Source organism: Neolamprologus brichardi, chromosome 6 (assembly GCF_056152115.1).
Source record: "Neolamprologus brichardi isolate AB-2024 chromosome 6, ASM5615211v1, whole genome shotgun sequence".
Classification (NCBI taxonomy): Eukaryota; Metazoa; Chordata; class Actinopteri; order Cichliformes; family Cichlidae; genus Neolamprologus; species Neolamprologus brichardi.
In genome coordinates, this window is record NC_142109.1 from 14,635,991 (window position 1) to 14,660,929 (window position 24,939).

Consider the following 24,939-nt stretch of genomic DNA (forward strand, 5'->3'; position numbering starts at 1 on the left):
TGAGAAGGAATCAGATTAGGACATGGCATGACCCTCATGGCTGTTGTCAGGAATTGGGTGTCTCCAGCTCCTTTTTTCAGGAAATTATTAATGGTGTCAGTTTTTAATGTTTTTTTTTTTTTTTTTTTTTTTTTTAATTATGGTGGTAAAATGTTGCCCCAGCAATACCTCTTTGCATGTAATCAAATAAAAAACCATCTAAACCAGGATTTGGCTTGACCCTGATACGGTTTGCACAATCAAATTTTATGTATATCTAGAGTATAATGAAGCTGTTGAAAGCCTGACGGACAATTTATTTCCTTTCCTTTTCGAAAGTAAATTACAGTTAGGCCATGCAATTTGCGTAAAGTGTGCACCCTAAACGGGCATAAATTTGCTATTGGTCACATAGGCCTGCAGGTTTTTCCCTGGTGGATCTTTTTTTTTCCCCCACAATGGAAGCAGTTTATTAAGAAGTTGAGAAAAATGGGATTTGACAGCTGTAACTGGGAAGAGCACAAAAGAGGGCTTCTCCACTGTGGCAGTAAAACTCAAGCTTTCTTAGGTGCTAAGAAGTTAGTCGCCCTGCTTTAAAATATTGTTTCAAATGGGTTTTTTTTTTTTATTGTAGTTCTATGTGTACACACAAACATGAGAACTTTTTTTTTTGTTTCCAGCTGGCTTTTCTTTCGATATTGGGGAGCATAGCAGGTTTTAACGATAGCATTCCAGGTTCTTATCTCATTCCCACACCGTAACAAATGGGAGTGGAGAGGCGTAAAATAATATGTGTGAGAATGCTGTCATTTAGCCCCTGGTGGAGGCATGTCTCAGCCACTGTAGGCCTAGTTAGTCCCCTCTTTTTAGGCTTAGCAGCCTTGCTAATAGGCCTAACCTTCTTAAGGATGAGGCTGGACACTAACCTTTGACTCTTTGTTGACCAGGGAATGCAACACACCTGGGCTGGTGTGAGAAAATTACACCTCTACATCCTTGGCTTAGTTTTCAGGCAGGGCTTCTTTTGTGTGAGAACAAACTTTACCACATGTGCAGTGTAACCTGTGCTTTATGGTGCCGTAACAGCCCCATCTCCAAACCGGGAACTGAATTGGCCTGAGGAGATGAGATTCCCGGCATGATTTGGGACCCTGATGAGAATGATGGTTCATGCAGCTGGACACGTGCACACACATACCACACGTACTGCTCTTTGAGGACATTCCCAGAAGGTGGTGAGATCGAGGGAGGACGGAGGGGGTTCTTAAGTTGAAGCTGGTGCCAGTCTGCGAGAGGTTCAGAAAAACTCAGACATTCCAGCCACCCCTGTGTCCGAGGAGTTTTTCTGTGTGTGTGTAAGTGGGTGAGGCGGGGCACCAGTCACCACTTAGCACTGCAGGAATGTCACCTTGGCACACATGTCACTAGACAACAAAGCGAGGGCTAATAAAGAACAGTCCATTTATTATTATCATCCTGTCATAATTCGATTCTTATCCTAAATTTAGATGGGTATCTTTAACAATGCTGCTAATCCTGTGACTGTTTCTGGGAATAAAATCGATTAGAGTTTCCTAAAAACTCGGGAGAGCTCATTGGGAGCCGCTCGGTGTAAGTGGCGTCTCACCCATCGGTGCACCGCCGTCTCTCCCGATTAGCCATATATCCTGTGGAGGTGATATTTTGACTTCAGCTCAGCTCTGGGCTCAGACTGTAAATAGTAGATTTAGCATGGCTAAGCATTACCATGTGTTCAGTGCAGCTGAAGCATGTAAGCACTGTTGGCTGGGGGTTGGGGGTTTTTCGGGCCTGTCGATCTATTTTAGTTTTCCAGAGGAAGCTCTCTCTCTTTCTCTTGCTCTCCGTCTTTCTGACTCAGCCTGGGATGAGGGGTCTGTGGCCAGGCCACTGTTGACGTGATTACCCCTGCATTAAGTACCGCTGCAGACATCTGTCTCACTCACGCTCTCTCCCCATAGCCAGAACCCCCACCCGCACCCCACCCACCTTTCTCCTCCTCCTCCATCCCTCATCTCTTCTTCCCCCGGCTCTTGGTCTGTAATGAACTCCCCTTATTCACCAGCTAATGACTGCCTTTGATCTCCCGCCTAAGACCTCTGCTCTGACTCTACCCTGCAAGTCTCTCTTTTCTCTCCCTTCCCTTTGCTCTATCGCTTGCTCGCTTCTATTCGCTCCACCTCTGTTTGCATCTTTCTCCCCTTTTCTGTCTCAGACATGCTCGCGCACCTCTTTTGACTTGTTTCTTTTTCTTTTTTTTTCTCCTTCGGGGGATGTGGGGATTTTCAAACCTGCTGACCTAGGCTAAACAAAGTTTTGAGCTGCTGTGCCCAGCCTAGTAATGAGAGAAGACATTCAAGAAATGTTTTTTAAAAATATATGTTTATAGTAACTTCTTGACCATACAATGAAAGTCAAGAAGGCACTGTGCTGCTGCAGAGCAGACCACCTGTACTCTATGAATCATGTGTGAGGGATCAGGGCCCCTTTTTCAGATGGAATAACACAAAAGGCATCGGCTTTTCACAGCATTTAAAAAATAAAAAAGTAAATCTTCTTGCATTTTTCTCCACAGTCCAACAAAGTCCCCGTGGTGCAGCCGTCTCATGCAGTCCACCCGCTCACCCCCCTGATCACGTACAGTGACGAACACTTCGCTCCAGTGTCCCATTCTGGCCATCACCCCCAGGATGCCAACAACAAACAAGGTAAGACACCAAAGAAATGCCACAGCAGTATCTGCTGTTCTTATCCCACATTTGAAATCCTTTTATCACACTGTGTGGAACTAAAACGGGTTATTTCTTTATATATATCTATGTAAAAGTGAACACAAAAAACGGGGTTTGCTGTGGCACTGAACACTTTGTTGTCAGCAAGCTTTTACTGACTGAAAGAGTGAAAACTGTAGAAGGATACAATAAAGAAAGTCGTCACAGACACATTATAGGTCACCAGTACTTCTTAATGCAATAAAATGTGACATTGAAATGGATTTTTGCACCGTATTCGCTTCCAGATGATCACATGGCAGCTTGATATGGAGGCATCGATGAACCCTGACTGCATTTAGTTTTTGTTTGTTTTTTTTTTTGCATAAATGTCTGGATAGACGGGAATCAGGAGAGAGAGGGGGGGAAAAGTGTCGCAGTACAGTCATCCTTCCTATCATCTCAAAGTGTGAGCTCATTTGAAGCAGCCTGTGGGATGGCACGCTGAGCTCTGCTGCCCTCTCCCTCTGCACTCTTTTCCTCTCAGTTATAACATCAAGCTGCAGCTCTGACAGCTGCGGAGGAGCTCCTGAGCCGTTTGGGAGCGAGCTCCTCAGCCCTGCACAGCTGGAGACTTTGGCAGCTTCTCGCTAATTCAAGGAAGAAAGGAAACAAAAAAAGACGTGGCCCATCCGCAGTTTTGTCCCGCACCTTGTCTCTTTTCTCTGCTTTCTTCTCCTGCGGCTGGCAGTTGAAAAAAAAGAGGAGGAGGGATCAGACAAGATGTGGGCGATGATGATGATGACGATGATGATGTTGAGGCTCGGAGGTTCTGAGGGACCAGCTATAAATAACAATGTGGAAATGAGCACAGGAGTACACAGAGTAGCAGAGATGAAGGGAGCGGGGACATTTAACGAAACAGTGCTCCACATATGTCAGAAAAATCACATGTCTGACATGTTTTGTCGAGGCAGGAGAGGATAAACAGGTAGCAGAAGGAAATAACGAAGGCACGGAAGATTTAACAGTTGTGTTGTCACGTTGTACAGTCTGAGGAAAAACGCTTCACACCCGTTTCACTGTTCACGTTGGGTCTCTGACAATCAAGAGCTGAAAAGAGCCCTGGAGGTCCTTCTTCTCCTCCTTTTTTTTTTTCCGTACTATTTGATCTTTTTGCACCCGCAGCCCAACAGAAATCCATGTCCAAGCGATCCGGTTGCAGAATTAGCAGCAAATGATTTCCCTAGGCATATTCATGTGTGTGGATATCAGAAGAGCTAAGCCAAAATGCTTAAAACGAAATCTCTCTTATTCTCTTTTTTTCTTCCTCTCTCTCTCTCTCTCTCTGTCTCTCTCTCTCTCTCTCTGTCTCTCTCGCTCTCTCTCTCTGTCTCTCTCTCTCTCACACATATCGACCATTTGCCGCTCTGCACTCCTTAGTGGGCTCAGACTTTGATCTGCTCGTTAATTATGAAAAACAATCATGGATTTTCTCATTATGAGCCCTAATATGCACAAGGCCTGCAATGAGGGATGGAAGGTCGAGCGGAGGGGAGGGTAGTGGGAGGTGTTTCTGGGGTGGGGGTGGGGGGGGGGGGGGGTAAAGACATATAACATGAATTTGATTAGTGAATACTTTTTTAATCCTCTTTTTTGTTTGTTTGTTTTGTTTTTTATGGTGACAGTCACATCGGTGTCACATGTTCAGAGTGGAAACGGGAGCGTGAAGCTTTGTCGGGATGTCAACGGGAACTGAAAAGGGGGGAGTGAGTAATTAGGCACCTTAGGGGTGTGAGTGACAAGGTTAACACGCCGGGGCGCTCTCTTCTTCCCCTGCTGCTTCAGCCATCGCCTGCTTCTCTTCTGCCCTCAGGAGAGCCCTAAAGGAGTGTTAGGTGGTGGATTAGTAGGCAGGGGAGTAGCGCTATCCGTGCTATGAATCCAGCGTTGCTACACTGGCTTTGGAGATATAAGCCTCCCACTCGGCCAGCCTCTCTGAGGAGGGAGGCCCCCTTCAGACCCCAGCCTGGAGAGAGAGAGAAGGAGGAAGAGAAAAGATAGAGGCAGGGAGAAAAGGCTGGCTCCAGCAGGGATTAGAAGATGGTGTTAATCTGGAGGCATTTGCCCTCTTTTCTTTGTGTGTGTGTGCGTGAGCACACATGTAGGCACATTCCAGTTGCCTGTGTATAAACAGTATTTGCTGATATCTTCAGACTTTTATTGTTACTTGCACAACTGTGAAATAAGAAGGGGGAAAAAATGTGTGTTAAGACAAAAAAACATGAGACCTTACAGATGTTAAACGTTCGTCGCCCCGTAGCCCATTTCTCACTAAGTCTTCTCACAGAAAGATACCCCTTGACCTTGAAGCCCAGCAAGAGCAGGCGAGCTGGAGATAGAGGAGCTTAGTCCTGGAGATCCACAGACAGCTAGTTGGTGTCAATCCTGTGTCTACAGGGAGAGCCACAGCCTCTGTCATAAAGATGAAGCCTCAATTATCCAGCTTAAAGATGCTGAAACACACTGGAAGGAGTCGAGCTTAAGCGGGGAAAATATTATCCCCCCCTTTTCACGGGTTGATAATGTGAGGTCAAGAAGCCATGCTGATGCCCCGGTGTGCGCCCTGTTCCGAAACTGACAGTTCATGACTTTAACCAGAATGTATGACTGAGGAATATGCAAACCCGATGATAATCCTAACTTTAGGTTCCTTGAAAAATATCCCTTACGGACATATTTTAGCGATTTTATATATATAATCGCTAAAATATGTCCGTAAGGGATATTTTTATTTATTTTTGCTAACCTGCTGCTTGCGCTGTTTCCTCCTTATCTGCATTCTGCCTATCTAATAGTTGTGTGTTGTTTTTTTTTTCTTTCTCTTTTGTTTGTCCAGGAATGCCCAGGCATCACCCCGGACCAGACATGCCCAACTTCTACTCCTTGTCTCCTGGAGGAGTGGGGCAGCTCACATCACAGCTGGGATGGTGAGTCACAGGCAGATTAAAGCAAAAGCCTGCACGACTGATTCATGCAAAAAGGGACCAGAAACTATGCAGCGTTTTTACATCTTATGGACAGTGACACTGTACCAGCTTTGTGTACTGAATAGAGAAGTACTGGCCTGGAACAGCAGCTTCCTCTGGGAGGTCCGCCTCCGGTGGTTTGTGCTGCGCTGCTGTGGCCACAGCCACACCACTCGACTGTGTGCCCAGCACATGTCAAACACATCGCCGCATTCGTGCCCCTGCATAGCCATATGGCTGCTTAACCATTATCAAAGCTTTCTGGAAGCGCTTCTCTCTCTTTCTTTCTTTCTGAGACTTACTTCAAGTGCTTTTCTTTAGCCCTGTTCCACTGCATCCTTGTTACTTCCTGTGCTTTTTTTTTTTTCTATCCCCCAAACATATCTCTCTCACTTTCCCCACTATCTCTTACTCTGCTGGCTTTAGGGCAAACACTGAGTGAAGACAGATGTAACGTCCACAAGCAGGACACTTGATCACACATGACCAGAAGTCTCCACCACCTTTCCTCCTCATGCCCTTGTAAATCTGACTAACCCAGTTTTGATTTAAGGAGTTAGGCTAAGGACAGGCGGCTGTTTTATTTAAAAACAAATTCCTGTTTTTCTACACCCACTGATTTTTGGTTTCCTAGGCAGAGTCTATACCTAGCAACAAGTCTGTTAGACTGAGGGAGTGGTGCATTTGCACTTTAGAACCATGTTGTTTGACACTTCACTTTAATTTTTTTATTCATTCATTAAAGAGAAGCTATAACCATGTTGTTAAAATCTAACAATATTATAAACTATTGATAGAAAAGTTAAAAAGTGAGATCTAATCACAAATTCTGAAATATGACAAGCGTAAAAACACGGTGAAAGAGACTCCGACTGCTTGTTCTTGAGGCGCAACCAATCATTGGCTATAGTCATGCAATTGTCACACACGCCATATTCAGTCATGCATATGCAGTCATGCGTATGGTGTGTGTGTGACAATTTCTAAAGTCATATAAAACAGTTCCCAGTCTTTTTTTTTCTCACTTTAATGCCATTTGGAAGATATTTTCCACTCCTCTGATCCTCTTCTTAGTCTTTAATAATCAAAATGTCCTGTTATTGCAGGTTCCCGCACCACATGGTGCCAGGTCCCCCAGGTCCTCACGCCACAGGAATCCCTCACCCGGCCATTGTCAATCCACAGGTCAAACAGGAGCCACCTCATGACGGTGACATCATGCACATGTGAGTCCTGCAAACACAAAAAATATTGCATTAAAGCTCGTACTGTCACTCCTCTATCAGCATTTTTTGACACAACAAACTTCCAGGTATTTGTGTTCTCCTCCACTCACTACAAGAGGGCGATGCTCAGCAAACCCTCTCCCAGCGCCTTGTTCTCTTTCTCTTGATGTGAGCAGATAAATGGCGAGGGCCCACGCTCTGCTGATAACAGGCCTATGCTTCATTTGGCCTCTGGGATCACAACACTCTTAGCTGACAACAGATACAGGTCCTAGATTAGTGCTAAGAATTCACATCCCCAGCGTGTGCAGTGGGAAGTGCTGTGAGAGCCCTGAAGTGGTTATCACTGATATTTCCATTATTCATGGACATCTTTCTACCAAGACTGTACTGGTATCAAAAAGGTTGTTAGAAAGTAAGTCGAGCAGTGTTTTCTTTTAGCACGAGAGCATTTGGTTTTAAGTATTCACCAGTGTGCTACGGACAAGAAAGTTTGGTTGCCATTACTGGTGAAGTAATCTCTCTGCATGAAGGGCTGCAACTGTACAACTGCACATGATTAAAGAGGCCGGGGCCCATGGCGTGGCAGCCCCTCTCACGCTGCCTCGCCATTGGTTGAGTGCAGCCAGACCCTCGCTGCTTTTGTCGCCACGGCGTCCTTCTCCCGTTGCTTTGGACTTGTATTTATTTTGCTTATTTTCTAACTTTTTTAGTGTTTTCTCTTTCTCACCTCCTCCACTTTGTTGTTGTATTCTGTTTCTCTACAGGAAGCCGCAGCACGAACAGAGAAAGGAGCAGGAGCCCAAAAGACCGCACATCAAAAAGCCGCTAAACGCCTTCATGCTCTACATGAAAGAGATGCGTGCGAACGTGGTTGCCGAGTGCACGCTGAAGGAGAGCGCCGCCATCAATCAGATCCTGGGACGAAGGGTGGGTCGCGCAGTATACCTATACGCCAATCTCTAGCTTTCTTTCTTTCTTTTTTTTCCCCCCGAGTTTATCTTTGCTGATTGAGTCGAATCGCGGTGAGATCATAGTTTATGTCATGTTCTCTGAGGAGGCTTCTCGATTAGCTGAAAAAAATGCAACGATTTCTCCCCTTTATTAGCAGTCTTTATAAACTGGTTGTGATTATTGTCCTGATGATGCTCAAGCCAATTACTTCCCCTTTCCCCCTAAAGCCCCACACCCACCTCTCTCTGTCTTTCAACAGCACAGACACAGGCTGCCTGTCTAACTGACATTTAATCAGATTGGCTTTAATAAAATATGCCTGTATAATGGCACGGTTGGAAATGACAAAATTTGTTCCTTTTGAGGATTGGGAAAAGAATGGAACCACAGAGCCATGTTAAAAGCCTTAACGAATAGGCCTGGCGGTTGAGGCAGCCAGCCACAGCAAAGCCTAGTTTGTGGTCTGCGTAGGGTAATTGCTTGCTGACATAGTTTGAATAAAAAGCACTGCTAAATTGGAAGCAGTGTTTTCATAAGAAATCAAAGTCCCCCCCCCCTTCCCTTTCTTGTCTCCACCCCCTTCTCCCCTACTTTTTTCTCTCTTTCTCTCACTCTTGCGCATGTTAATCTCTTCATCATGTCCCCCCCCCTTCTTCTTTGTGTCTTTCATCCCCCCTGCTTTTTTTTTCTTTTATACACATGTGGAAGTTGGAAAAGTTTTTTCCCCCTTCTATACCAAAACACCAGCGCACGCCTCTACGCAGAAAACATGCAAGTGCATGCCAGTAATTGACTGTATGCTATTTTTTTTCCTCCCCCTTAATCTCCTTTGTACTGAAACAGTGGCATGCTTTATCTCGAGAAGAGCAAGCTAAGTATTACGAGTTAGCCCGCAAGGAACGGCAGCTCCACATGCAGCTCTACCCAGGCTGGTCCGCTCGAGACAACTATGTGAGTATCAACAGAACAGACTGACAGAGGTGCGCGTGCGTGCGTGTGTGAATGTGTTTGTGTTGATTCATGTTTGTTTATGTCAGCGTTGCATGACTTGTTCTTAAAATGCCACACAGGAATGACACACACACACACCAACACACTAATTTGCACCAGTCCTCCTCCATGCTAATGGGGTCCATTTGTAGACCCTTTGTTTCAGCCTAATGTGTAATTCATAACACTGTGATTCACTGTTATAGTGCCATCCACACTAAAATGGATTGTAGTATCACGGACACTATTATTGCCATTGTGAGTGAAAATTGCCTGGTAATGGTTACGGCGCTCTTTGATGTTCCATATCGGCTTCGGATGTAGAAAGCAACTGTTAGACTGAGTCGAGGAGGCTGGATTATACATGCGGCGTTCAGCAGTAGCAACCTCTGCTTCCCCAGCTGCCCGTTTTTTTTGTTTGTTTTGTTTTTTGTTTGTTTGTGAATCTGGGCGGTTCAGCTGGATTTTTAGGATGAAGCCTGTGTTTATTGTTACAGCATTTATGTGTACTTACGTGCTGCTGGATGAGAGTCCAAATGTGTTATTGAGTGACGTGTGACGTGTATGAATCTTTGTGAGTGTGTGTGTGTTTGGGAGAGAGAGAGAGAGAGAGAGAGAGAGAGCGAGCACCAGCCTTTATTTAAAAGTGTGGCTCCAGCACTCACATTCACTCCACCACCAAAGTGCTTTGTGGTGTTTATCTGCCTCCCCTCGGACACCGACAGCATCCCTCCTCCTTCTGCCTCCACGGCTCCACTGCCAAAATGCCTCGCTGAGGTGGGGTGTGTGTGTGTGGGGCGGGGGATTGTTCATAGCTCTGCTCCCAGTGAAGCACAGCAGAGTTAAAGATGCGCATCATCGCTGCATTGGTGACATTTGGGCCGGATCCTGTTGAATTTCCTGTTTTCTCAGTAGTTTTGATGTTTAGAAGGGGGTTAGAGGAATGGCTTTCTATGTGGCACACGACGAAGGTAACGATAATGGGTAGTGCAAAGTAGATGGTGTATCCTTGAGGAATTAGTTATTCTGTGACCGCTGTGATCACAGTATTACAGACAGAGCATCGTGCCTGGAAACACCCAAAATAGGTAACACACTGGAGTGGAAAAATCGCGTATCATTCATAGTTTTGCCGTGCACCCCCTCCTATCTCTCCCCACCCTTTCTCTCACCCACACTCACTCAGCTTCTCTTCTTCCCTGTCTGCCGCGGCAGTAGAAGGCAGATTAGCTCATGAATAAGTGGATTAGCAGACTTTGCAGCAGGAAACCAAAGTGCTGCTCATATTTGACTAGAACGACTCTACACTGCTATCTATACCTATAGTCTCCCCCCTGGGGATTTAGCATAAGCTAAAAAATCCTTACGCACTCCCACCACCTCACTGGAAAAACGAGTGCCACTCTTCACAGCCTAATTGCAGTGAGCGTTTTTAATTGCACTTCATGTTAATGTTTGTCATTTAAAAAATATGAAGGGGGGGGGGGACTTCAAAGCTAGACACGGAGCTGTCAAAACAGCAGAACTTTCACTCGGCCGGGAATGGCCACACTTCAACAGGCCTGAAAACTATGGAAAAGCGGTCGAGAGGAGGTAGAGCACACTCAGGCTCTCCATCGGCCCGTCCCTCAGTGTCGCAGTTTGTGGTGGAGTCCAGAGTCTGGGTTGATGCTGGTTGGATGCCCAGCAGGGGATGAGTGAACATGGCAGTCAGCAGCAGGATATCAAGAGTGGTCTAGTGAGCGTGAGTGCTGGAGCCACACTTTATGCGTTCCTCTGTATATTTTTTAGGGAAAGAAGAAGAAGCGGAAGAGGGAGAAGATGCAGGAATCGGCCACAGGTAAGAGACGCTTCCAACTCCTGCCTCCTCGCTCATTTGGGAAACGCCGTTGTTTGTTGGTTTCATTGTGCAGTTGGGAATCACTTCCACCATCTTTCTGTGGGGTCATGTTTTACAGCAAATTGCCGCATTTGCAGTAATGTTCGCCCTGTGAAACAAACCACTAACCTCTCATTGACTGACAGCTAGTAGAATCAGACTAACCAAACTAACCCACTCACTATGCTCAGTCTAGCCTCAGACTTGACTTGTGTACACCCCTTCATTTATATGTCTCTATCCCTGTCTTCTCATATTACACCTACTTTGGGATTAGTCTGTCCATTCTATACGACTGCTTACGGATTTCTGGGCTTTGCATTATTTGTTTGCCTGCTGCTCTACAGTGTGTCTTTCTGCTGACCTTGTTTAGCTGCGCTTCTGAGCCTCTTCCTTAGCACTGCAACTGTAATCCACTGAGCATTACTTCTTAAGTAAAATGTCAGTACTTCCTTTTGGTCTGTACAACTGTATAGGCCAGATGGACGGTTATGATCTTTTGCCGTCCAGATACCCTCTTTTTTTAAAAAAGATGCAATTTTCTGCAGGTACAGGCCAGAGAATGAAAACGGCGTACATCTGAGAATATGGTAAGACAACCCCCCCACCTCTATGCCCTCCCTGTCTGGTCCAGTTTGATATATGTCAAGCTTTTTCTTTATCCTTCATTTTGTTCTTTAAAAAAACTGCTAAACACTGACTTGCACACTGAGTATGTGCTCACAGACTAATCCTAAAAAGGTCCACCCTAACCTTGCCATAGTCATTGTGTCAGCTGTGTTAAGGCCTGAAGAGGGATTGTGGTGTGTGTGTGTGTGTGTGTGTGTGTGTGTGTGTGTGTGTGTGTGGTTTGCTCAATGGCCTCAACACAATATACATTGAATCTTCTGCATGCAAGCGTATGTATGTACTGGTCAGTTCAGTGTCTTTGTGTTGGAGCTGGTTGGATGAGAACTCGTATGCTATTCGGGGGTAAAAGTGTCCAAATAAAGTAAAAATATTGCTTAATAAATCATGCAGCTCATGAACTCAGTGTTTTCTAAACATGGCATAAATAATACATCTGAAACTTTTTTTTTTTTTTTTGCTCTGGTGGAGGCTAAGATATCAGCTCAGCCCCATATGGGCTACATGTGTTGTCTTTCTCTGCGTCTTTGTAAAGCAGGGCAGGATCCAGCAGCTTGTCTGGCAGGAACTTAATGAGATGCTATACCTTTAATAAGATTTCATGGTATCTGGGCTTTCAGGGTGTCTATAATGCTCTCATAACAAAGGCACAATGTAGTCTCTCGCTCCTTTGCTTTTTCAACACGTTACCAATACGTAGAGAGATATCGATCCACACCAAATGTCAAGAAAGGCCTCACTGAATTGTCACCTGTCCTTTTTTCTTCTTTTTTTCTTTTTCTTAAGAGGAGGATTACTAGTCCCAGTATGTGGTAAAGGCAACTCTATTCCCCCCTCTCGATCTTCCTGACTCTCCTTGAGTCGCTCCTCTCCTTCCCTGTCTCTCCCTCCCTGAGAGTCTGGTAGCATCCTGTTATTCCGCTTCCTTTTGGCAGCAAAAAAAGCCGGGCAGATGTGACAAATCTGGTCTTACGTCAAAATCACCCCTAACCACACAAAGGTTTTCCACTTGATCGATTCCTGACCCAGTGGCTCTGCGAACCCAAAATTGGGCTTTTCTTTTCTTTCTCTGTCTCTCTCCTTTTTTGGTGACCACAGCCAGTTTTCAAAGAACAGAGAGCGCAAGCGCTAAAAAGCACTTTATCTCTGATCCAATAATTAGCAGTGCCTAGCCGCAGCGGGATGGACACCCTTGCTGATTCTCAGTGACAGCCTTAAACTAATATGCATAATACCAAGGATACTGCCACAACTCCCCAAGCCCTCAATTTATGCAGATCCCAAAGAGCAGGATTGAGGTTAGCTTGCTGTAGACGCCAAAAAGCATCTTTAAATGAACTCGTTTGTCTATTCCTTTTCATCTGTCCACGCCTCTAACCCATCTGTCTCTCCCCCGTCATGCAGAATCTGCAAAGAAATCTGTTAACGAGTTAATTTTGGGGACTCTGTTGTGAACACCTCTATTGTACGGAGGTTCAACATTTGGACGGTTGTGATGAAAAATATTGTGGTGACGTGCTGCACTGACTTTGTGCATTTTCATATTAAATGGCCTTTTTTAAAGGCCTGGCAAGCCAGGAGTTGAGCCTCAGAGCAGCATTTTATGGCGTGATGTCTGTTCCCTTTGTTATCTTTAGCATGTCAAACAGTGGGTCCACCACACAGCTGGCTCTCACCACAGTACAGCAGCTCTTAGAGAAGTCATTACTCTGACATTGTGAAATTAGAGTTTCCGCCTGTCTCTCTCGCCGCTCCTTCCCTCACACCCCTTTCTTTACACTAAGTGGAAATTACTCTTTTTGCACTTTTTTTTTAAACTCCCCTTTGCTATTTCTGCACCTCTTTATTTTGGTTCTGTCCATCTTGCTTCCTCTCGTGCTGTTAGCCTTTTGTCTGACTAAGCCCTCTGATTCACAGCCTTTGAGATAGTTATCTGGCTGAGACCCCTACATGCCCCCAAGGCTTTCTCCCGTTTCAGCCACTGCACATTTTTTTCACATGGGGGAGACACTCCTAACAAAGGTGGCTTTTTAATCTGGCTAACAAGGGCCCCCAGAGTCGCTGTAAAGCTGCATACAAGTTCACAGTTTTTGTTTGTTTGGGAGTTGCCACAAACTAGGCACGAGGTGGTATATTTTTATTTTGTAAATCAGGTGGTCCTGGATATGCATTATGAACATCTGCAGAGTGTATCAAAGGTCATTTGGAACCACACGCCCTGCTCCAGAAGCATAAAAGAAAGTGTTGTTCAAGCAGGAGCTTTGGTGGCCACTCTCGCTCATCTCCTCTTGTCTGTCTCGGTCGTGCCCCAGCTCTGCTCCCTCTGATGTCTGCAGCCAGAAGTCAGCTGTCAAAAGACTTTGATGAGCGAGGAGGGAGCGAGCGCGTTAGGGGAGAGCGAGGGCTAGAAAAGGCCCAGAAGAAAATCCCCCAGCAGACCCCGTTCTCCAGAGTTCAGAGTTTACCCAATCTCAGCCAACCGCCACTCATCCTTCAGTTTCCATTCCTCATTTTCTGCCCCCCCTCCCCTCTGTCTTTATTTGTCGCCTCTCATCTTCTCCCTCTCTCAGACCCTCATCACTCTCTACAAAATGTACAAAATCTGAGCAGCCAGCCACACACTCAGGCTGCAATTAGGCAAGATTCAGCGTCTGCCTCCATTTCCAGAGTCATTTCAATTTGGCAGCGAGCCTCTAGGCCACTGCGGCACAGCCCAGTGCCTCCACACCCAGCCTTATTAGTGACCTGGGATAATTGGGGAAGGAATCCGGATTGCGAAACTGACTGTGGGTCTCGCTCTGAGCAGCACGCGGGAGATCAGAGGATGTTTTTAAAACTGTACCAAAAAAAAAAAAAAAACTGGTGGGGGGATAGTTATGGGTAGGAGGCGGAGGAGAGATTTTAAATCAGAGTGACGCCCCAGCTAATGTTACTTTAGGTAGGAAATGGAATCGGAAATGTCTCCCCCCCTCTACCCCCCACCTCCACAAAGCATACACTGTGAAGTAAAACTACTCTCTCAGCACTTAGCATGTGAAGCCTCAGTTGAGTGTGTGGTTTTCGCTCAGAAGTAAAAAATCTTTCACACTGACATAGTTGTCTTATCCTGGCTTGGCAGCCTTATTTCACACCTTTTTCTTTTCTCTTGGGGGGTTCAGGTGGGGTGGGATAGGGGACGGAGTAGAAGGCTCCACATGGGAATAAATGAAGCTGTAGTTCTCCTGTTGTTTAGACTGGGGCCTGGAATTTGTTTTGATTGAGTCACGGGCCTATTGTGTCGTGGTTTGGCCAGCTGCGGTAACAGCATGAGGGTCCAGTCTCATGGCTTTTTTGTGATGACTTCTCTACTTCCTCTCTTCCTCTCCTCCATCATCCCCCCTCCGGGGGCTCCTCGAGGCATTGCAGCCTCTCGGAAGAGGCAAAAAATATGTGACCTCCATAAAACCCACCCCTTGTGAGATGCTTATCTGTGAGTTATCAGAATGAAAGAGCCCCAGGTAAGACGGCGCAGGCAGGCTAAGGATGGAGCGTCAAAAGGAAGTCGTGTTTATTATTAAAGGAGGCTAAACGACTATCCCAGCTCTTCTTCCACTCGTTTTCGCTGCCTCGTTTCGCACTACTCCACCTCTTCCTGCTCCACTCCTCTGTCCTGATGCTGAATATAAGTGGCGGTGGAGGCCCTTTGAAGCGAGACCACAGCAGAGGGAACAGTCATTGTGCAGGCCCTTTGAATGTGCCGCACCACCACCACCCTCCTCCCTGACATCCCCTGGTCTGCAGTGGCTCAGACTGAGCTGTGCGGGGGCACACGGCCAGACTTCACCCCCAGCAATGCCTCCTCAGATGTGGGCAACACCTCACCACTCCTCCCCACACCCTCCTGTGCTCACCCCTAGTCTCACCCACACATGCCTGAGATTTGGGCTTTTGGGTGACTCCCCCTCTTCCTATTCCCCCATTTGACCACAGCCAGACCCCACCCTTCCTCACGCTCCAATATTTTATGCAGGCATGTTTTTCGCTTCTCATATTTCTTTTTAAACTGTTAGTTTCTGATAATGCTTGTGGAACCAATACAAACCAATGTTTTCACTCCCCCCCCCCCCCCCCCCCCTTTTTTTTTTTAAATGGATATTTTCTTTCATTGCCATCTCTTCCAGGTGTTTCTTCTAATGGGCCATCTATTACTGTTTTTCCCCTTTCTTCCAACATTTTTTTTTTGGAGTTAAGGGCATCGCTGTAACACTTTTTATAGAGCTGTGGCTCCTTTGAAAAGCTGCCACCAAAGCTGGTTGTGCGATACAAGGCCAAGGTCATAGCCGAGACACTCCAGCACACCAGGCTCAAGTCTGGGCCTGAGAAACAAAGCAGCTTAGGTAATCTGCCTGCACTGCTGGCTTGTTTACAGCCTAAAATCATCCAACTGTACTTTCTTGCCTTGTCAGAGAGCAATACAAGGAAAGTCTAAAAAGGTGATTCCTGCTCAGTAGCATCAGTGGACACATCTCCCAACCACAGGGTCTTTCTTCTCATGGTAGAGTCTGCACTCTCCACTTGACTTATTTTTAGAGTAATTTAGCAATTCAGCAATGTTTTCCTCCTTAATGGTACTGAAAAGAAACCCCAGCGCTTTTGTGCTGGGATTGAGGGGAGCTGAAGGGAATAGGGGTGGGTGGGGTGACGGGATGGAGGTCAGGGGGCTATAAGGCGTGTGGGTCCCAGCTGCGGGTGCTTTGATTCGGCCCGAGAGGTGAAAGCGGCGATTGAGGCGCGAGGCCGTGCCAGTTATCTTAACCTCCCACACTTCAAAAGCCGGGCAAGGGCTCGTCCCACTCCTTCCTCCCTCCCTCCCTCACATAGAGGCAAAGGAATTGGGGGAGAGTGAGAGAGAGAGAAAGGGGGGAGACTAAACCTTCACTCACCCTCTGAACAGAGGAGCGTTTCATTTCCTGCAAAAAAGACCGGCCAACATTCCTGAGCACTAATGTGGACGGAGGCGGAGGAGGAGACGGAGGGAGGCGAGAAGAGAGGAGGGGTCAAGTTGCTCCTGAATCCAAGTGTTTGTGTCGGCTGGACCTTGTGAAACACTGGCCTGGTGCCCCCTATAACCAACCACCACCACGCAAGCACACACCCCTGCTGTTAGCACTAGCTCTTTTTGAAAGACTCACACACACACACAGACACACACACTCTTCTCGCCCGCCGCCCCTCAGGACTCTTCCCCAGGCAGGAAGGCCAGCGCTTTTCATGTCTGCGGTGGGGGGAAGGAAAAATGCTCCCCAGGAAACTGGGTGCAGGGCCGGGCGTGCGGGTCCGCTTTGAGATCCTAGGATGAAAAGAGGGAGAGCGGCGGAGGTAAATAAAAGCGACAGGAGCTCTCTCTTTTTCTCTGAGCCATGTGTTCCTTTCAGTTTCTGTCCTGTGCCGCTCGCGGGTCAGCTCTCTTTGGGAAAGGTGGCCTCTGTCCCGTTCTCTTTTATCCACATGTGGTGAAGCAGTCAGCGTGGTGACGCGTGTTTGTGTGTGCTTAAGACAGTTTTAAGTGTTAAGATGCAGCGAACAGCAGTAGCACTCGCCTGACTTCACACTTGGCTTTGCCACAAGGGAGAAGCAAACTAATACCGTTTCTCTTCCGTTTCTCTACCGTCTTCACAAAACATCCATCTTTTTAGTCGCAGGAGACATCCATCCACCTCTGTCTATGCCTCTCCACTTTGATCACTGATTCTATTTGATGCTGCTTGGGTCTAAAATAACTCTCCTTGGCTTGTCAATAACTGAAGCTAACTTTGTTATGTTAGCCCAAGCTTGGATCACGAGAGGGGAAAAGAACACTTTTGCAGCTTGACAAACAATTTTCCCTTGTCAGGGAACCGGGGCCCATTTCATGAAGGTCTTGTGAAGTGGAGTCGCGCAACATTTTTACACCCTCGTGTCGACCTCTGCCTGAACCACGCAGGTTTGGGTAATTAACAACATAGCTACATGAACTATGGAAGTCTCCTGTGCAGGATAGTGCGTCTGTGAGTCAGGTGCCTGTTGTGCGACATAGTTTACATGATAGACACAGTTCTCACATGCCTCTTAAGACTGCAGGCCCTGCGGAGGTTTATCCGAGCTCATAGGGACACAGCTGGGGTGATGAGTACATCCTGTCGCTTTTGAAATTATAAATATTGTACATGACTGGTTTTTACTAGTACTAGTAAATAACACAACACACTGGAGATGTGAGGGGGATATTATGTTTTGGCAAAGCTTTATCTCTAACACTCCAGTTAAAGATGGAATACATTTTCCCCAAAGTCACATGTTCAAGATTATTCACATTGAGAAGAAAAGACTACTGTTATTATGTGATGAAGTTCTGCTATAACTTTGATTGGACACAAATATAAATATTCAAGCTGTCATCAGCTTCACTGTCATCTGGTCGGTTGATTAATATCAGCTTTAGCAATACACGGGCACTAAATATGTATAGTCTTTAAAAGTACACAAGTGCTCTTAATAGGTTGTCCTAACAGAGGGGTATACTGAAAGGAAATTCAACACAGTCAGGCTTTCTTTGCATTAGCTAGCTTGACAAAGCCTAAATCCACAGTAAGAGGTGATGGGCTTTATGGCAGTGGTTTTCAGCTTTCTTTGTTAAGCCCAGTTCTCTGCTTCGGGCTCTATACTCGCTCACATAAAAAAGGGGGCATTCCACATGCCATGCAATGCTTTTTTTTTTTTCCACCACAAAATGATCCCTATGAGTGTCCCCTACTCAGATTGGAGATGTTATCAGATGATTATGATGATAGCACACAGAGCAACCAAAATAACCAAATTTACTCGAGTTAATGTATTTTATCACAGCTGTTCGTTTCTGGAGCTCTGCAACTTTATGCACTGGCACCAGATTAAAAACCAAATCTGAAACTAACTAACATTTATGCGGGCAAATTCCAGTAACTTTACAGCTGGGACATCATTTGGTGTTTTCTAAGTAAGTTATGGCTAAACAAATTGCACGCACAATGAAACACATTCTCTCAGCAGAGAATCTACATCATACCTAAAACATGCTGTTAATAAAAGAACCAGTAATAACGTGATGCAACTGATTTTCAGACCTGCTCATGACCAGGTAATGTGTTTAGCATAAGTTAGCTTGGTGATTTATCCAGGTTTAAAGAGAGCCACTTCTGTCTTTAGGCTCAGTGTATCTGGCTAACTTGGTAATCTTGCTTCACAGTACACTCTTTAAGCTGAGCTACTAGAGGTACTACTTTCTGAGTCTGTTAACTGTCTGTAAAGTAGAAGAAACACACTGTAGCAAAAGGACTTGCAGGGGTGGAAGCTAATTAGATGAAGCAACACATTAAAAGTTAATAATGATCCATATAATACACTAATCCTTCTTCAGTCACAGATATCTAGTAATGTATTAGGTACTGTATTCTGCATAAACCTGTGATTCCTCGCCTATTGTCAAAAACAGATTGATGTGGCACAGTAGACCGGGGTCAGTCATAGGCTACACTTGCTTATAAATGCCACTTTGAAGCTATTAGAAATATGCTGCAAGCGTGGGATCAAATAATAGTACCTGCTGGCATTTTTCTAATGTGGGATACGCTTGTCTACCACCTATAGAACCATGAATTCGCTCTTATGTTGTCCCAAGACCAGAAGCGTGGGTGTTCAGACAGACCCAGAATTTCCTTTTTCTTGTTTTCCCGTCGCCCACCTGCAATGGCAGCATAAATGTCAACCAGAAGAAACACAATTGGGCGCTCAACCTCAGCGTGAGAGAGAGAGAAAGAGAGGGAGCATGAGGGGAGGAATGAGCAAAGAAGAGCACAGCACTGCCAGCTGGGTCAAGGCAACCCCCACGTTACAGGAGATCAAAGCTAGACCAGCCCACATCCTGCCACTGACCTATAAGGCCTCTGTAGCTCAGAGGCTCCACACTGCTGCAAAGAGTTTCATTCAACCAGCTTTGACACCACGAACTGAAAGCAAATGATTGATTATGTAGATGCTGATGACAGATAATTTGTTCCCACCCCCTTGAACTAAGGGGAGCATGCTTGCATGGTGAGACACATGGGAGTCACCCTGAGTCATCTCGATTTGTCTTGTCTGGTTTTTGATGAATAGTGTGAATATAACTCATGTTTTGGCATGTGGTGTTCACAATGCAGCAGTTTTGGGGTTTTTTTCGTGTACAGATGCAGTCATTTCTTTTATTCCCTTTTCTTCTAGGAGGAAAACGCAACAGTTTCTCCACATGCAAAGCAAAGGCAGCAGCTTCAGGCCCTCTGCTAGAGATGGAGGCCTGTTAGATCCCATGAAGACCCTTAAATCTCCAAAACCGAAGCCTCCAGTTCTCAGAGAAACCCCCACAGCACCCCACAACCCCCCCTGTTGATACCCTGCCTAACCCTACCCGCTTTCCTTTGCCACCATCACATGCCACCGCCGTCACCAGAATCACTGTTTGACTCTACTTCCTCCCTAAAGGCGCCTGCTGTAGAGACACTGAACCGAACTGACCGAGACAATCATGATTATAGTAGGAGCACCCTCACGTAACCGTGCCGTCTCACTCTGAAAGCATCGAGTTAACATCTGTGTGGTTATTTTCATTTTAATATATATATTTTTTATTTTTGTTTAGTCAGTTTTCCTTTTCAATGTTGGCTTTACTGCAAATCTGTGGCACTGCACTGAAAAATAGCAGCAATTGTGATGTGTGCACAAACGCCCCCCTCCCCCACCCTGCACTGCCCGTAACAGTCAAAACACTTGCTACTAAGTTATTCTAAGTTATTTTGCCACCTCTTTTTCCCCTTTGTGTAGTTCATTAGGCTGTAATTTACTTCCCCACCCCTTGTGTTTCTCTCACTGGGTTTTTTTTTTTTTGTTGTTGTTGTTGTTGTTTTGAGACCATTTTGGGGGTTTGCCACCACCCCCCACCCCTCCATCCCTGACTGACCAAACACCTCTTTCTAGACTGCACTAAGGAAGATGGAGGGATCTCATCTTGTCCAAGAAACGCCCTCAAGATTTCTAGTTCGTTGCTGACGACCAGTTGGTGCAAAAAAAGGATCAACATTTTGGATTTGCTTTTCATTTTAGACTGAATATTATTTTTGAATGCCTTTTATTTGTATCCTGAACCCTTGTTCAGCTTCTTGGTGTATATTTCTGTGATTATTTTTCCCCTTTGTTTAATATGGTTTTTGTTTTTGTTTTTTTTTATATATATAGTGGTATATATGAAAATAAGCTTTGGACACAGGAAAGCCATTTTTCTTGTTGAAGCGTCTTGCAGAAAATTGAAACTTAAGGCTTCTTTTGATAACTATTTGTAACAAATAGTGACCTCGAGTCTTGCTCAGATGTAAAATAATGCTCAGTATGTGTACTTTTTAAACTGTCAGGATTATGTCAATTTTCTTGGTATTTTTGCAGGCAACATTAGGACAAAGGCGAGAGTGACAGCTCAGAGGCCTATATTTTATTGTTCTAAAACATGACATATGAAGCAGAAATATATATTTACCCCAGCACTTGACAGTCTGTCTTTTATTGCAATGGACCTTTTTGTCTTTTCTCTCTGGTAGCTAATAGTGTGGTCTTTAGCCATGTTGTTTATTCCATGCAAACATCTCTGTAACATCTTGATTTTAATGCTCTATTTTTAGTATTACTTGATTAATTCCTTTTTTTTCTAAAGTCTCATGTTTTAGGTCACTGTCATCTTGGTATAGCATTTTTTTTTTCTTCTTTGCTTCCCAAGTGGTCATATTTGAACCGTTTCAACATGTTTTGTTTTTTTGTTTTTTTTAAAGAAAAACAATAAAAAGGCACCATTGGCTCATTTGATCACTTGTGTGGTGGAAAGACCAGAGCTAGATGTGCCAGATGTAACATTCTGTGTGTCGTCATTGGAGCGTGCAGTTTTAGCACTCGCAGGCAGCAGTGACACTCGGTGGTGTGACACGGATAAAACATGACATCGCTTTGCTTTTGCGTTGGAGGAAACTTATTAAAAAGCTTAGGGAAGCTGACAAGCAACAATATTGGGACTAAATTTATGCAGAATTGCAGTGCTGTGTAAAAGTCTTGAACAACTCCTTAATTTCTTTGTATTGTGATATGAAAATGGGGAGAGAGGTCTAGAGACTTACTGAAAGTTGTGCAAAGAAACATGGAAATGTAGTATATAAATTAAACACAGTTTGTACAGTTCTAACAAGCTTGAAAGTCAATATGTGGCATGGCCATCTTTATACTTCAATACTGGCTGAACTGTTCCTTTTTCCTGACCTTATAATGTGGCATACCTCAGCCTTTTATTCCCATTTCCCCTAATAGCTGCTCTTCCACTGAGACCATTTCTAAAGAGGGTTCAGCAAACAGTAACTGTTTCTTAAGGAAGTGGACGTTCACCTGCTCTAGTTTTTTATTTATGTATGTATGTATTTTTTTTTTTTTTCCCACTGCCACTTCTTCTGTTCTTCCTCAAATCCTTGAAGGACACACTGCACACCATGCTGTGATATGCCAGGTTTTTGGCTAACAGCTCTCTGGCTAAGAAATCACCTTGTTAGTGCAAAAATTCAATTTCTTGTTTGTCAAACTTTGTCATCTTTGTCCTTTTTTTTTGTAGATCTGACTAAAAATAATGGTAACAAATTATGTGTTTTTCCAGCAAGCTGCTGATAACAGCATAAAAAGATGCTTTAAGTCCCTAAAAATAGTATTTTAAATTAGTAATTTGCCAACTATAACACGGACCTCTGTTGACTTAAGATGCCATTTATGGTTGAATGACTCAATAGTCAGTGTTAAGTCACTTAACAAACAAACAAAAACATTGCTTCGAAAATGATCAAGTACAAAGATTGGATCAAAAATGACTGAAAACGCAACCAATGTTCAAAGAAAAACTTTGAAAAACCTTCAGAAAGCCTGAACTATTGTTCAAGACCACTTAAAAAAAATCAAACAAACAAGCTAGAAGATTCTTGGAAGCTAAATATAAAGAAATGAGACACAAGACTTTTGAACAGTACTGTATATTAAAGTAGTAGTGCTAGCAGTGCTGCTGTGAGAATATAATCTTGGAGTATCTGAGCCTTTAAGGAAGAAAAAAAACTACAATTGAGTAACAAGTTTCCAGATGTAAAAATTGCACAGTTATCGAATTTAACAGTCTTCCGTTAAAACTCTTATGGTGATAAAATGTAATTTTAAAGCAAATTGATCCCTTTGATTAATTTGAAATGTCTTAAATCCAAAGAACCGAATTGTGACCCTGCTGTCTCATCAAGGACCATTTCAAGTGAAACAGCACCACCTTGTGTTTGTGTTGGGTTAACAAGACATGGAAAAGATTGAGAATGTGTCAAGTGTTTTATGACAGCATCTGCAAAGTATTCATTTTGTGCTCACAATTAATTTGAGTTTAAAAGGGGGGGAAACGTCCACAGGTTTATGTGAAAATAGTCTTTTATTTGTACAGCACTTTTCAAAACTTAGCTACAAGATTAAAACAAAAGATGTGAATAACAGAATACATGAATACAATAAAAATACATATGTGAATAATAAAAATAAGGGAATGACAGCAAACCCACGTAATCACTAAAAGCCTAAAAACAGTTAACTGTGTAAGATATAGCCAGTGTAGTCTGGCAGCTGAACCATAACAAAGTCACTGGCCACTTTGTTAGGTACACCTATTCAACTGCTTATTAACACAAATGTGCACATTTATAATCAGCCAATCACATGGCAGCAACCATGTAGACACACCATGTAGTTGCCCTACCGTCGCTCATACCGAGCATCAAAATACAGAAGTAAAGTGATTCGATTCTAGAGTCTCCCTGAGTGTTGCTGCTGACACTGTTAGTATAGCCATCTTTGGATGGCCATTTCCAACATGATGATAGGCCAGATCATCTCAAGCTAGTTCCTTCAACATGACAATGAAGTCACCAGATCTCAATCCAGTAGAGCACCTTTGGGTTGTGGTGGAGCAGTAATACAGCCCCCAAGTTTTGGTCGAATTTACCAACATTTACTTTGTATTCTGATAGCATAATTTGTGCCTCGATTCTTTTAAAATACACTGTAGATAACCATTTCTTGCAAAAACACTGTCATTTATTTCTCCTTTGAAAACAGTTATCACTCTGTTCCACTGTACTTACATTTATAGGTATGAATGGGAATTGCTGTATTATAAAACACTAATAAATTTCTTAGCAAAGCAATTAAATGATGAGTGAATTATTTACCAAGTGAATTATTTAAATTCACTAGAAGAACCATACCCCCCACCCCTTTTTAATTTTTTAAAAATCTAATGTTTGTTTGCATATGTGATGTTTTCCAAGTGTAAAAAAATAACAACAAACAAACAGGCAAACAAACATCCAGATACAAATTGGATAGCGTAATGTTGCAGTGGATTTAATCTAAACTATCAATATTTGCTCCTTCACTTTTTTCTTCACCTAAAGCCTGTACCATAAATGAGAATTAAGTGCTTAGCAAGGTAACTTCAGGATTAACTGGGTTTTCAGGGTTGTGAAGGTGGTTAGTGGGATAAATTTCCATGGTAACTTATGCCGCAAACCTAGCCTTAAGTTTAAGAGATCAGCACTACAAACCCACAAATCATTTCGCCATCCTGGAATATCTGTCAGATCCCCTGCACTGGCAGAAAGCTGCTTTTTAGAGAAACCCCCAAGCATCTTTCCCAAGGACTCTGCAACAAACTAAGGAGGTGGGGATCGAATCACCGACCTTCGGAATCATAAACAACCTGCTTTAAATCCTGAACCACATAAACAACAAGATTTTCGAGAGCCATAGCTGTGAGCTGGGTAACCAGCGAGGAGAATGGTATCAAATGGTTAATGGGTTTAAATTTAAAAAAGAAAGATACAAGAATTCATTTTGCTACTGTGAATGAGTTCCCTGTGATGTTATCTGCAGCACTAATATTCTCGCCTGGATTCTTTCCAATATCACACAGACTTTCCAATATAGCACTGGCAGGGTCAAAACCATTGATGGCCAACTGGGTCAAGTTCTCACATAAATGAGGTGTTATTGTAATATCCTTCAGCTTCATCCATAAAAATCTAAAACTGTGCCCACTTTATATTTATCACTCTGTAAGAGCCTCATTTCAATAACTTGTCTTCTGGATCTTACCACATGGTCCAAACTGTCAACCCATCAAACCAGATTTCATTTTGGTGAGGAAGGATAAAGAAACCAAAACTGGTGTGGGTTGTGAATGAAGTGTCTTTTCAGTGTGGAGAAAACCAAAACCCTCACCCCCCCCCTTACAAAATATCTGCATTTTCCAGGTGTTTTGAGGACATGGAGAAGATCTTCAATGATCAGACCCTATCACACCTTAAAGACCTCACAGTATCAAACTATCCAGATAGAGTGCTTCACTCTCAGACTGCAGGCTTACATTGTGGTTCCTGGAGTTTCCAAAA

The 24,939-nt window shown here is 44.2% G+C and overlaps 1 protein-coding gene across 6 annotated transcripts in view; it reads left to right on the forward strand.

Moving 5' to 3' along the window:
* Positions 1-21,340, forward strand: part of lef1 (lymphoid enhancer-binding factor 1) — a 51,193-nt gene extending 29,853 nt beyond the window's left edge. Inside the window, exons 4-11 of one of the 6 annotated variants that reach the window (XM_006787095.3) lie at positions 2,573-2,705; positions 5,608-5,698; positions 6,844-6,963; positions 7,731-7,893; positions 8,761-8,868; positions 10,705-10,747; positions 11,335-11,376; positions 19,670-21,340. In XM_006787095.3, the coding sequence (XP_006787158.1) occupies positions 2,573-2,705; positions 5,608-5,698; positions 6,844-6,963; positions 7,731-7,893; positions 8,761-8,868; positions 10,705-10,747; positions 11,335-11,369 (693 nt within the window). In that variant the 3' untranslated portion in view covers positions 11,370-11,376; positions 19,670-21,340. Of the gene's footprint in view, positions 1-2,572; positions 2,706-5,607; positions 5,699-6,843; positions 6,964-7,730; positions 7,894-8,760; positions 8,869-10,698; positions 10,748-11,334; positions 11,377-19,669 lie in introns of all 6 variants that reach the window. The other 5 variants (XM_035906372.2, XM_006787094.3, XM_006787093.3 and 2 more) reach the window with 5 other exon arrangements.
* The last annotated feature ends 3,599 nt before the right edge of the window (positions 21,341-24,939 follow it).